Raw genomic sequence first — 15,613 nt, forward strand, 5'->3', positions numbered from 1 at the left:
ATTTTGGTCTCATCTGACCACAACACTTTCACCCAGTTGTCCTCTGAATCATTCAGATGTTCATTGGCAAACTTCAGACGGGCATGTATATGTGCTTTCTTGAGCAGGAAGACCTTGCGGGCACTGCAGGATTTCGTCCTTCACGGCGTAGTGTGTTACCAATTGTTTTCTTGGTGACTATGGTCCCAGCTGCCTTGAGATCATTGACAAGATCCTCCCGTGTAGTTCTGGGCTGATTCCTCACCGTTCTCATAATCATTGCAACTCCACGAGGTGAGATCTTGCATGGAGCCCCAGGCCGAGGGAGATTGACAGTTCTTTTGTGTTTCTTCCATTTGCGAATAATCGCACCAACTGTTGTCACCTTCTCACCAAGCTGCTTGGCAATGGTCTTGTAGCCCATTCCAGCCTTGTGTAGGTCTACAATCTTGTCCCTGACATCCTTGGAGAGCTCTTTGGTCTTGGCCATGGTGGAAAGTTTGGAATGTGATTGATTGATTGCTTCTGTGGACAGGTGTCTTTTATACAGGTAACAAGCTGAGATTAGGAGCACTCCCTTTAAGAGTGTGCTCCTAATCTCAGCTCGTTACTGTATAAAAGACACCTGGGAGCCATAAATCTTTCTGATTGAGAGGGGGTTAAATACTTATTTCCCGCAGTAAAATGCAAATCAATTTATAACATTTTTAACATGCGTTTTTTTTGGATTTTGTTGTTGTTATTCTCTCTCACTGTTCAAATAAACCTACCATTAAAATTATAGACTGATCATTTCTTTGTCAGTGGGCAAACGTACAAAATCAGCAGGAGATCAAATACTTTTTTTCCCTCACTGTATATGTCATGCCACACTCTCCAAAACTATCACTACAACTACCATCAAAATGACCCCCCATTATATTATTCGGATGATTTTGAAATTTTGATTGAGGCCACCTAATTTGTGGAACTAACCAAATGCACCCAGATGGTGACCACACCGGGCCACATGGATGCATCCATATCCACTACGAACCTGCAGTTGGACGTTTGCAGTGAGTGTGAGCTCTCACCTGGGGTGACCTGTAGAAGCTGTAGCGGCAAAAGTAGGAGTTACAGAGTGGGATTGGGGCTCATTTGAATGGGGGGTGATGAGTGAGACCCAGAGAGTCGCTCAATGGGCTGAACACAGCCATGAAGGAAACTTGAAGGCCAGTTTAAACTCAGAGCAGAGATACAGGATGGAGACAGAAGTTCAGCGACTAGATAAATTAAAGGGGTTAGCTATACTTTGGGAGTGAGTTAAATAGAGTGTTGAAAACCTATTGCTTTTAGAGACAGTCGCTGATGATTTTTGCCACTAATGCATAACATCAGGACACTTGTAGGAATATAAACTCATGTAGATGGGGAAGCAGGTCATCAGCAACAATTGGACCCAGGGGTAGCATACCTTCCGCGTGTTGCAGAGGTGTGTGGTTCAAATCCGACAGACAACCCTGGTTAATACGTTTCTATCATTATATAAACCCTGCTATCACTAACCACGCTACATCTGGTCTCTCTACGTGCTTTGAAGAAGGATCATTGCCAAAAATGGCATTACTATATACTTTATCTTGTTAAGGCAGTGTTATTTACGATTGTGTTGAGTTGTGTTTTTTTGTTATTTGTTCTTTGTGCACCACTGCCAATGCAGCAGTATCACCGAATATTTTGTTATGACTATACCACCGTGTAATGTACGCTACCTCCACATGGCATAGTAATCAAATTGAATAACAGTGCAATTACTCCATTAAATAAATGAAAACCAATACATCCAAACGTGTCCTTACTGGTTTCTCCACACAAAGCGTCTCCAATTTGCAGCAAGGGAGCTGAGGCTTCGTAATTGATGACTTACACCCAGAGATTGTCTTTACATTTATCAGATAATTAATTAATCCTAATTAGCCGGCTTCAAATGTTTAACTCTAACAAACCTATTTCAGCCATGAACGGTACTTTAAATGTGTAAACACTGAATTTAGCTGCCTACACCGGAGATGTCAAATGTATAATTACGTAAATACGGCGGCATCTGTGAATGATAATTCCTGGGAGCAACAGCAGCTGCAACCATTGTCAACCTGTTTCAACTTGAACCACATAAAATGTTTGGCAGCAGCAGCAGCTCCAGGCAAACCCAGAAGCCAGTTCATCAAAGCGCCACAATGAGTGACGGTGGGGAGGGAGGGTGGGGGGAGCTGGTCGTCAGCCCTGGTGTATGTGGGTAGTGAGGGTGCTGGACCCACTCCATGGTCACCAGGCTCAGCTGCAGCTATCAGAGTTCACAGAGCAATTGCTGCTGAGCTTCACCATGGCCATGCAGTGTGGTATGTACACGTGCGGTGTGTACACGTGCGGTGTGTGCCACTCTGCGTGAGTGTTTAATGTGCAAGGAGCGAGGGTGAACTGTGTGCACAGAGAGTGTGCGGTTGTACCGGAGGAATTCTTGAGGCTCTGCAAGGAATCCTGGTCATTGTCTCTGACCTGGTCACTTGGGCTTTCACAACCGTCCACCTGGCAGAATAGATATTTTCTCTTTGAGTGAATACAACCATCAACTACAACAACATTAAACAACTTTTTGCATTAAAAGACACAACTAAAGACACACCTGCACAAGGGCAGGCAATACAATTAAACTTGACAAGCCAGATAATGTGTGCTTACTACGGTTGCTGCAACATCATGTTTCACAATACGATAAAAATGTTCACAATATGGCCATTATCGTGACATCAGTTTCCCAGGCCTTGGTTACTAAATCATGTTTACAACCAATAAAGAAGCAGATTCTAGACTCGCTTTGAGAAGCATACACAAGCACACACTTGAACACGCACTTACGTGCTCCTCCATGTCTCCCCCACACTCCTCACACACACAGCACGTCTCCCCCACACTCCTCACACACACAGCACGTCTCCCCCACACTCCTCACACACACAGCACGTCTCCCCACACTCCTCACACACACACAGCACGTCTCCCCCACACTCCTCACACAGCACGTCTCCCCCACACTCCTCACACACACAGCACGTCTCTCCCACACTCCTCACACACACAGCACGTCTTCCTCACACTCCTCACACACACAGCACTTCTCCCCCACACTCCTCACACACACAGCACGTCTCCCCACACTCTTCACACACACAGCACGTCTCCCTCACACTCCTCACACACACAGCACGTCTCCCCACACTCCTCACACACACACAGCACGTCTCCCCCACACTCCTCACACACACAGCACGTCTCCCCAACACTCCTCACACACACAGCACGTCTCTCCCACACAGGCTCAATTATGCATGAAGGCAAACCGCCCCCCTCGCCGTGTCACTGTCTCGGGCTCTAGGCTGACACACTTGCACTCCCACACACTAATTCACGTCACACAGTCTCACATACACCGACACACTTGCACTCCTACACACTAATTCACGTCACACAGTCTCACATACACTGACACACTTGCACTCCCACTCACTAATTCACGTCACACAGTCTCACATACACTGACACACTAGCACTCCCACACACTAATTCACGTCACATAGTCTCACATACACTGACACACTTGCACTCACTCCCACACACTAATTCACGTCACACAGTCTCACATACACTGACACACTTGCACTCACTCCCACACACTAATTCACGTCACACAGTCTCACATACACTGACACACTAGCACTCCCACACACTAATTCACGTCACACAGTCTCACATACACTGACACACTAGCACTCCCACACACTAATTCACGTCACATAGTCTCACATACACTGACACACTTTCACTCCACAAACACTAATTCACGTCACACAGTCTCACATACACTGACACACTACCACTCCCACACACTAATTCACGTCACACAGTTTCACATACACTGACACACTTGCACTCCCACACACTAATTTCACGTCACACAGTTTCACATACACTGACACACTTGCACTCCCACACACTAATTCACGTCACACAGTCTCACATACACTGACACACTAGCACTCCCACACACTAATTCACGTCACACAGTCTCACATACACTGACACACTTGCACTCCCACACACTAATTCACGTCACACAGTCTCACATACACTGACACACTTGCACTCCCACACACTGATTCACGTCACACAGTTTCACATACACTGACACACTAGCACTCCCACACACTAATTCACGTCACACAGTCTCACATACACTGACACACTAGCACTCCCACACACTAATTCACGTCACACAGTCTCACATACACTGACACACTTGCACTCCCACACACTAATTCACGTCACACAGTCTCACATACACTGACACACTTGCACTCCCACACACTGATTCACGTCACACAGTTTCACATACACTGACACACTAGCACTCCCACACACTAATTCACGTCACACAGTCTCACATACACTGACACACTAGCACTCCCACACACTAATTCACGTCACACAGTCTCACATACACTGACACACTAGCACTCCCACACACTAATTCACGTCACACAGTCTCACATACACTGACACACTACCACTCCCACACACTAATTCACGTCACACAGTCTCACATACACTGACACACTTGCACTCCCACACACTAATTCACGTCACACAGTTTCACATACACTGACACACTTGCACTCCCACACACTAATTCACGTCACACAGTCTCACATACACTGACACACTAGCACTCACACACACTAATTCACGTCACAGTCTCACATACACTGACACACTTGCACTCCCACACACTAATTCACGTCACACAGTTTCACATACACTGACACACTAGCACTCCCACACACTAATTCACGTCACACAGTCTCACATACACTGACACACTTGCACTCCCACACACTAATTCACGTCACACAGTTTCACATACACTGACACACTTGCACTCCCACACACTAATTCACGTCACACAGTCTCACATACACTGACACACTAGCACTCACACACACTAATTCACGTCACAGTCTCACATACACTGACACACTTGCACTCCCACACACTAATTCACGTCATGCAGTCTCACATACACTTACACACTACCACTCCCACACACTAATTCACGTCACACAGTCTCACATACACTGACACACTTGCACTCCCACACACTAATTCACGTCACACAGTTTCACATACACTGACACACTAGCACTCCCACACACTAATTCACGTCACACAGTCTCACATACACTGACACACTAGCACTCCCACACACTAATTCACGTCACACAGTCTCACATACACTGACACACTAGCACTCCCACACACTAATTCACGTCACACAGTCTCACATACACTGACACACTAGCACTCCCACACACTAATTCACGTCACAGTCTCACATACACTGACACACTTGCACTCACTCCCACACACTAATTCACGTCACACAGTCTCACATACACTGACACACTAGCACTCCCACACACTAATTCACGTCACACAGTCTCACATACACTGACACACTACCACTCCCACACACTAATTCACGTCACACAGTTTCACATACACTGACACACTTGCACTCCCACACACTAATTCACATCACACAGTCTCACATACACTGACACACTTGCACTCCCACACACTAATTCATGTCACACAGTTTCACATACACTGACACACTTGCACTCCCACACACTAATTCACGTCACACAGTCTCACATACACTGACACACTAGCACTGACACACTAGCACTCACACACACTAATTCACGTCACAGTCTCACATACACTGACACACTTGCACTCCCACACACTAATTCACGTCACGCAGTCTCACATACACTTACACACTACCACTCCCACACACTAATTCACGTCACACAGTCTCACATACACTGACACACTTGCACTCCCACACACTAATTCAAGTCACACAGTTTCACATACACTGACACACTAGCACTCCCACACACTAATTCACGTCACACAGTCTCACATACACTGACACACTTGCACTCCCACTCACTAATTCACGTCACACAGTCACACATACACTGACACACTAGCACTCCCACACACTAATTCACGTCACATAGTCTCACATACACTGACACACTTGCACTCACTCCCACACACTAATTCACGTCACACAGTCTCACATACACTGACACACTTGCACTCACTCCCACACACTAATTCACGTCACACAGTCTCACATACACTGACACACTAGCACTCCCACACACTAATTCACGTCACACAGTCTCACATACACTGACACACTAGCACTCCCACACACTAATTCACGTCACATAGTCTCACATACACTGACACACTTTCACTCCACAAACACTAATTCACGTCACACAGTCTCACATACACTGACACACTACCACTCCCACACACTAATTCACGTCACACAGTTTCACATACACTGACACACTTGCACTCCCACACACTAATTTCACGTCACACAGTTTCACATACACTGACACACTTGCACTCCCACACACTAATTCACGTCACACAGTCTCACATACACTGACACACTAGCACTCCCACACACTAATTCACGTCACACAGTCTCACATACACTGACACACTTGCACTCCCACACACTAATTCACGTCACACAGTCTCACATACACTGACACACTTGCACTCCCACACACTGATTCACGTCACACAGTTTCACATACACTGACACACTAGCACTCCCACACACTAATGCACGTCACACAGTCTCACATACACTGACACACTAGCACTCCCACACACTAATTCACGTCACACAGTCTCACATACACTGACACACTAGCACTCCCACACACTAATTCACGTCACACAGTCTCACATACACTGACACACTTGCACTCCCACACACTAATTCACGTCACACAGTCTCACATACACTGACACACTTGCACTCCCACACACTGATTCACGTCACACAGTTTCACATACACTGACACACTAGCACTCCCACACACTAATTCACGTCACACAGTCTCACATACACTGACACACTAGCACTCCCACACACTAATTCACGTCACACAGTCTCACATACACTGACACACTAGCACTCCCACACACTAATTCACGTCACACAGTCTCACATACACTGACACACTACCACTCCCACACACTAATTCACATCACACAGTTTCACATACACTGACACACTTGCACTCCCACACACTAATTCACGTCACACAGTCTCACATACACTGACACACTTGCACTCCCACACACTAATTCACGTCACACAGTTTCACATACACTGACACACTTGCACTCCCACACACTAATTCACGTCACACAGTCTCACATACACTGACACACTAGCACTCACACACACTAATTCACGTCACAGTCTCACATACACTGACACACTTGCACTCCCACACACTAATTCACGTCACGCAGTCTCACATACACTTACACACTACCACTCCCACACACTAATTCACGTCACACAGTCTCACATACACTGACACACTTGCACTCCCACACACTAATTCACGTCACACAGTTTCACATACACTGACACACTAGCACTCCCACACACTAATTCACGTCACACAGTCTCACATACACTGACACACTAGCACTCCCACACACTAATTCACGTCACACAGTCTCACATACACTGACACACTAGCACTCCCACACACTAATTCACGTCACACAGTCTCACATATACTGACACACTTGCACTCCCACACACTAATTCACGTCACACAATCTCACATACACTGACACACTAGCACTCCCACACACTAATTCACGTCACACAGTCTCACATACACTGACACACTAGCACTCCCACACACTAATTCACGTCACACAGTCTCACATACACTGACACACTACCACTCCCACACACTAATTCACGTCACACAGTTTCACATACACTGACACACTTGCACTCCCACACACTAATTCACATCACACAGTCTCACATACACTGACACACTTGCACTCCCACACACTAATTCACGTCACACAGTTTCACATACACTGACACACTTGCACTCCCACACACTAATTCACGTCACACAGTCTCACATACACTGACACACTAGCACTCACACACACTAATTCACGTCACAGTCTCACATACACTGACACACTTGCACTCCCACACACTAATTCACGTCACGCAGTCTCACATACAATTACACACTACCACTCCCACACACTAATTCACGTCACACAGTCTCACATACACTGACACACTTGCACTCCCACACACTAATTCACGTCACACAGTTTCACATACACTGACACACTAGCACTCCCACACACTAATTCACGTCACACAGTCTCACATACACTGACACACTAGAACTCCCACACACTAATTCACGTCACACAGTCTCACATACACTGACACACTAGCACTCCCACACACTAATTCACGTCACACAGTCTCACATACACTGACACACTAGCACTCCCACACACTAATTCACGTCACAGTCTCACATACACTGACACACTTGCACTCACTCCCACACACTAATTCACGTCACACAGTCTCACATACACTGACACACTAGCACTCCCACACACTAATTCACGTCACACAGTCTCACATACACTGACACACTACCACTCCCACACACTAATTCACGTCACACAGTTTCACATACACTGACACACTTGCACTCCCACACACTAATTCACATCACACAGTCTCACATACACTGACACACTTGCACTCCCACACACTAATTCACGTCACACAGTTTCACATACACTGACACACTTGCACTCCCACACACTAATTCACGTCACACAGTCTCACATACACTGACACACTAGCACTCACACACACTAATTCACGTCACAGTCTCACATACACTGACACACTTGCACTCCCACACACTAATTCACGTCACGCAGTCTCACATACACTTACACACTACCAATCCCACACACTAATTCACGTCACACAGTCTCACATACACTGACACACTTGCACTCCCACACACTAATTCACGTCACACAGTTTCACATACACTGACACACTAGCACTCCCACACACTAATTCACGTCACACAGTCTCACATACACTGACACACTAGCACTCCCACACACTAATTCACGTCACACAGTCTCACATACACTGACACACTAGCACTCCCACACACTAATTCACGTCACACAGTCTCACATACACTGACACACTTGCACTCCCACACACTAATTCACGTCACACAATCTCACATACACTGACACACTAGCACTCCCACACACTAATTCACGTCACACAGTCTCACATACACTGACACACTTGCACTCCCACACACTAATTCACGTCACAAAGTCTCACATACACTGACACACTAGCACTCCCACTCACTAATTCACGTCACACAGTCTCACATACACTGACACACTAGCACTCCCACACACTAATTCACGTCACAGTCTCACATACACTGACACACTTGCACTCACTCCCACACACTAATTCACGTCACACAGTCTCACATACACTGACACACTAGCACTCCCACACACTAATTCACGTCACACAGTCTCACATACACTGACACACTTGCACTCCCACACACTAATTCACGTCACATAGTCTCACATACACTGACACACTAGCACTCCCACACACTAATTCAAGTCACACAGTCTCACATACACTGACACACTAGCACTCCCACACACTAATTCACGTCACACAGTCTCACATACACTGACACACTTGCACTCCCACATATTAATTCACGTCACACAGTCTCACATACACTGACACACTTGCACTCCCACACACTAATTCACGTCACACAATCTCACATACACTGACACACTAGCACTCCCACACACTAATTCACGTCACACAGTCTCACATACACTGACACACTTGCACTCCCACACACTAATTCACGTCACACAGTCTCACATACACTGACACACTTGCACTCCCACACACTAATTCACGTCACACAGTCTCACATACACTGACACACTTGCACTCCCACACACTAATTCACGTCACACAGGTTCATGCATGTGGAATTACCTTGCGGCATTCCACTTGCGCACAGTGAAAAACCTGTTGTGCTGCTACTAAAGACTCTAGGAAGTTAACAATGACGAGGAAAGTTAACAACAAAACCTACATTCAACTGTGGGGTGAATGATTTAGATGCATTCGTACAAACATGAACATGATCTTGAAATGAATTGACATCATTCAAGGTAACACGCAGATGAGGGGTTGATAAAAACATTGGCTGCAAGTGTTTCAGGAACTCGTCGGGCCGGTATGGCGTGTGCTGAGCTCAAGGGAGGGTGGTTGCTGCTGCTGCGCCCTGTGTGTACCTGTGTTTCAGAGGTAATCTCAAGGCCATTCTCATCACAAGTGTTTAAATGGGCACAGAGTTGTTTACCCTGCCAACGTAAAACATAGTCGAGGCTGCATAACAACAGCACACCGATGTAAATTCCATCAGGAGGAAATTAATCAGCAAAGTCTCATGGGACATTTAAGACATATCCATATAACACTGTTGAGCAACTTGACTTGGCAGATTGTTAAGGCTGTTGACAAGGCACGGAAGACTTCACAAGGGACGACCGACAAGAAACTTCGCATCACTGGAGCCGCTTTTAACTCTTTTGTCGACACTTCCCGTGACGCAATGGACATTGCCTGATCTGTGCAATCAAAACCCAGCCAATCAGAATCAGAATATTTTCAGAATTAGAATATTTATTCATACTGGAGGAATCCGATGAGCTATAAAGCTCTTTTTAAAGATGTCCAGAGAAACACTGTCACAGCCAGCCTTCTCACAACCCTCCTCCCTCACACATTCACCACTTTCACATATCACCCGATGTAAATTTAACAATTTTCGTAACTTAAAAACAACCCAAAATAAAATGTATAATAGAGTGTAGTATTACACATATATATCATGTCCATAGCTTGGCATTAATAGCACAAACTCCCCTACGCAGATTCCACTGTTTCACTTCGTTTAAACCGTTTCTCAGGTTACTTTTCGCTTCACATTCAATTTGCTTTGCTTTGCAAATTACTTTCCCTCTCCCGACTCCAGTTTCTCAATGAGTTTGCTCAATCGTGCGGTTTATATCCGGTAAAAAAAACTGGTTAAACCACCTAAACACGAATTCTTATTTTGCCTGCTTCTGTCTTTCACTCATCCCATTGCCTTTGCTCTGCCAACTCAGCCTGCTGCCTCTGCTGCTATTCCTTGTGGCCATCCCCAGCATCAAAGTTAATGACAAGACCTTATCTACTGCTCCTACAGCTTAAACAGTTCCCCATTTCGCCTTCTATTTTCACTTTTAACTTATCAGCTTTTTTCTGTCCCAACCACTGTCATTTGACTCGGGTGCCTTTCTGTGTGGAGTTTATATTTCCTACCCCTGTTCTGCATGCGTCCCCTCTGGGCTCTCCGGCTTCCTCCCATAACTAAAACACCACACAATGTAACTGGTATTGGCCAAAACATCCAAATGCTGAACAATCACCTCTGCAAATTACTCAATTGGGATTACACATAGTAGCAACATCATCCCCTAATGTGTAAACTTGACAGGGCCCTCCTGACAAATAATCTTGAAAATCGGTGAGGCTTTCCTCACTGAATACGAATCAAAGTACCTTGGCAGGTAATGGGGAAGTTGGTTTGAGAATGAAGCTCCCATGGTGACCTTTGGGGTTCCAGCCCAGCTGCAACAAAAGTGGTCTCTCACCATGTCCCAAGCGCCGCTCACCTGCAGTGCACAAGCGCGCGAGGTCCATTAACCTCCCGTCACGGCGCTGCTTTCCGCCTAACACGAGGCATCGTCACGTCAACCTGCAGCTTCCATAGCACAAGAACTAAACACTCGCAATTATCACAATGAAACATAGTTTAAATATTTTTAAATTGTTATAGCTAAAATCTGTGGATTAGAGCTTTATGGAATAATTGTGTTATGACTAAGAGCTAAAGTGCATTCTTATTTAGAAAATAATCCACAAAATTGGCCAGAGATGGAAATGTATGCTTCTGCAATCCCTGAGGTTCCGGTCTCTACAACAGCCATGCAAGAACAGCAAGGCACGAGAAGCAGTGTACGTGACACACACTGGGTAGACACACCCATCAGGCACACTTACATTATCTGACACCATTCAAAGGCCAATTAACGCCGTTCTGCCAAGCCTGTGTGTAAGGCAGCCGTCATGTGACCGGTAATCCTGGTGAGGCTACCGTGTAGTCACTCTACATGTCCGGCAGCTAAACTGGGCCGACTCGCTTTTAGCTGCTCCGAGCAACGCGGCGAAATGAATTCCACTCACTCTGCCAGAGGTGCAGCATGCTGTCAGGAACTGCATTTCGCAAGTTTGCACTGTACTGATGAAACGTGAACGTGGAATATGAAGTTGAAAACAAAATGTTTAGCGAAATAATCTGCTGACGAAAAGTGAGTATCTTTATGAGAACGTTAGTGTACTGCCCATATTCAGCTTTTATATAAAATCAACGTAATCAAACTGCAATTCACCACATTTGAAAAATTTCTGTAATATCAAACGTGTGCATTTGTATGAATGTGTTGTATACTTTTTTACATCTTAATTATAAATGTTCAAACATAATTGAACAACACTATTTTGCAGCTAGTCTCTGAAGCGGGAATTTGCCCACCTTTGCCAGGGAGCAATTCAAAAATGCCGTAGGAGTCGAGAGGAGTCTGCAGCTTCTCTTCCAGGGCACGCAGGACATCGACGGCGTTGCTGGAGCTCGTGACGCGCACGCAAGTGCTGTGCACCCTGCCCATGGCTCCCTCGGCCTGCACTTGAAACCGCACCACCGCATGGAACTCCAGGGCCTGCACACACACGCGGCACATTTGGTGGTGGTGGTGTCACTCCAGGAGGTGAGCGCTGTCAATATGCGAAGCTTCGCCGGGCAGCAAACACGGGCTGTGCAACCAGACATTTCTTCACATGGTGCGAAGGTGAAGTTTCTCCAGCGGTGATATTTTTCGTGGTGAGATGCAGAGCATCTCCATAGTGGACAGCCCCAATTATTGTCTCGGCAACAATTGACTCGTGAAGACCAACAGACCTCTGCTTTTCTTGGACACGAATACTTTTTTTTATCTCCATTTTAATTCATAGAGAATGGACACCACCGCTACCATAAACCTTGAAGTTTCAATACCCAAGCTCTATATACATCTCATGCCTACATAGTCCCTTCGAGCCAGAATGTCACTCTGCATGATCAACATTTACGTTTGAGAGGAGTGGCTCGGTGGTAACGCGTGAGCCTCGTGGCAATTAGCCCGCGTGTTAAATTCCTGACTCGCGCATCTTTCTGTGTGGAGTTTGTATGTTCTCCGCCTATTCTGCACGAGTTTCCTCTGGGTTCTCCCGTTCCATCTTATCGCTATAAAAAAAACCATATTATTTAATTGGTATTGACCAACATTCCCAATGCTGAAATTGTTACCTGCAAATTACTCAATCGTGCTTACACATAGCAACATCGCCCCCTCCTGATAAAACGTGGCAGGCCCCTCTTATAAAAAGTTGAGATTCCATCAGGCTTTCTTGGATAAAAAAACTAACATGATTTGAAACTTTCATGTCTGCAGGAATCCATACTTTTTGGTTCTTTCGGTAAAGTCACGTGACTTTACCGAAAGAACCAACGAGCATAATACTAACAATTATGACTCATGCTGGTTTAATTATATTATATTATTGTGTACGGCAATATGATCCTTATACGGCGGTACCCCAGGGTACCAAATAATACCAAATGGCCGAGGCAATTAAATATTTTATTTCTGGGACACTATTTTCCAGGGGAGTTCTTAACTCCGCGACTGGGGTACCAATCAATCCGAAATCAGTGCTACTCCGCGATGTCGAAACGCAGCGAGGACGATTGCGCTGAAACCCTGAACACTCGCACGCACCGTAGTGGTGCATCGTAGTGTACAGCTCGTCGAGATGAGTCGATTGCCGCATCGCCGACCATCAACAGACTAAAAGTGACTGCATCACGGACATTGTGCGAGAGCCGGGGTACTATGGTACCTCGGGGTACCACCATAAGGTTAATTTGTTCAGGAGCTAAATGCCAATGTCAGTCTGCTAGCCACGACGAGAGCGCATCAGGAGAGAGTTCGTCTATCTTCTTTGGTTCTTTCGGTAAAGTCACGTAGAATGATAATAAAATAATGAAATAAAACAATAACATTCTCACGACGTTCGTCTAGTTTTGCCGTCTCTCCGCCGTTGCAGGGGCGCAGACTGCAGTGGTTTACTGTGCAGTCCACAGTTTGGGTTGCATGGCCACAATCGCACCACTGTGGCTTGCGCGTCGGCTTGTTGATGTTCTGAAGCGGTCGATTGTTACGCCATTGGCTTTGATCAAGAAGGTTAAAGCCAGGAGGTGCGATGATGTTTGTGTGGCTTATATCGTAACTAGGGCGGTCACTGCCTTGGATGACGGTGGCAGCTCGGGTAAAATGACGGCGACCCTGGACGTGGCCGCGAGCCCGGGCGCGCCCTCGCTCCCTGCCCGGTAGAGGCATTTAAACTCGCACGGGGAAGGCTCTCGCTGTCGTTTTAAAACCCTTTTCTAGGCTTTATAAACCGCGTGTATCCCAGGACAGAACTATTATGAGAACCATACAGTACTGTACATAAAGAGGCTACACAAAAAAACCCAAAACATACAATTTTATTCTTGCTCATTGGCAGCACAATGTTCCAGGGGTGAAATGCCTGTTTGCTAGCCACGACCAATGTAACTGATATTGGCCAGATATCCTAATACAAGTTACATTTAATGGTTGGATATGAGAGGAAATCTGACAACCCCGAGAAAACCCATGCAGAACAAGGGTAGAACATACAAACTCCACACAGAAAGGCGCCGGTCAGTAATGAACCCCAGGTGCCACTTGCTGTTAGGCACGAGTGTCACCACCGCGCCACCGCTCATCTTCTTGCATTGAACGCTCGGTGAATCCCGGGGGAGGCGCTCCGTGGATGGCGACCGTCTTTCTATTCGTGCGATTCTGTTTGGCGAAACCCTGTCACGGCGCAGTCTCACCTCATCGGGGGTGCTCATCCCAAAGAGGTCGAGGCAAGACTCGTTCCATCGCTGGATCCTGGCCGCCAGGCGCGCCCGCTCGGCCTCCATTGCCACGGTGACTCAGTCGAGCTGACGAGGCCCGGATTCACGACGGGGCCAGCGGCGAGGGCAGCGCGGCGAGCCGCGCATGGCCCCACTGCTCCCACACACGCGCACTGCGTATCTGCCTCACTCACGCCTCACCTGTCCCACCCTCTCTTCACCTGCCACACCCACGCCACTGTCCTACCTTCCCCACTCGATTCACCTACCCCACTCTCCCTCGCCTATCCACCAACCCCGCTCTACCTCACCTGTCCCACCCATGCATCCTGCCCGCGGCACCCACACCGTCGCAGCTTGCTCGTACATGTGCACGTGTGGGATCTTCACACGATTGCGGATCACTGTGTAGGGTCAACACTCCATTTGAGGATCCCTGTGTGGGGTTCAGCAAGTGGGGC

The 15,613-nt window shown here is 46.7% G+C and overlaps 1 protein-coding gene across 1 annotated transcript in view; it reads right to left on the reverse strand.

Annotated features, from left to right (window-relative positions):
* LOC116947931 (uncharacterized) overlaps positions 1 to 15,396 on the reverse strand; it is a 43,099-nt gene extending 27,703 nt beyond the window's left edge. Inside the window, exons 1-4 of the mRNA XM_032964252.2 lie at positions 15,129 to 15,396; positions 12,702 to 12,885; positions 11,669 to 11,781; positions 2,466 to 2,544 (exon numbers count right to left, since the gene is read on the reverse strand). Of these exons, the coding sequence (XP_032820143.1) occupies positions 2,466 to 2,544; positions 11,669 to 11,781; positions 12,702 to 12,885; positions 15,129 to 15,218 (466 nt within the window). The 5' untranslated portion in view covers positions 15,219 to 15,396. The remainder of the gene's footprint in view (positions 1 to 2,465; positions 2,545 to 11,668; positions 11,782 to 12,701; positions 12,886 to 15,128) is intronic.
* Between the last annotated feature and the right edge of the window lie 217 nt (positions 15,397 to 15,613).

The sequence above is a fragment of the Petromyzon marinus genome, chromosome 31, assembly GCF_048934315.1.
Source record: "Petromyzon marinus isolate PM22_M1 ecotype Great Lakes invasive population chromosome 31, UKy_Petmar_22M1.pri1.0, whole genome shotgun sequence".
NCBI classification, from domain to species: Eukaryota; Metazoa; Chordata; class Hyperoartia; order Petromyzontiformes; family Petromyzontidae; genus Petromyzon; species Petromyzon marinus.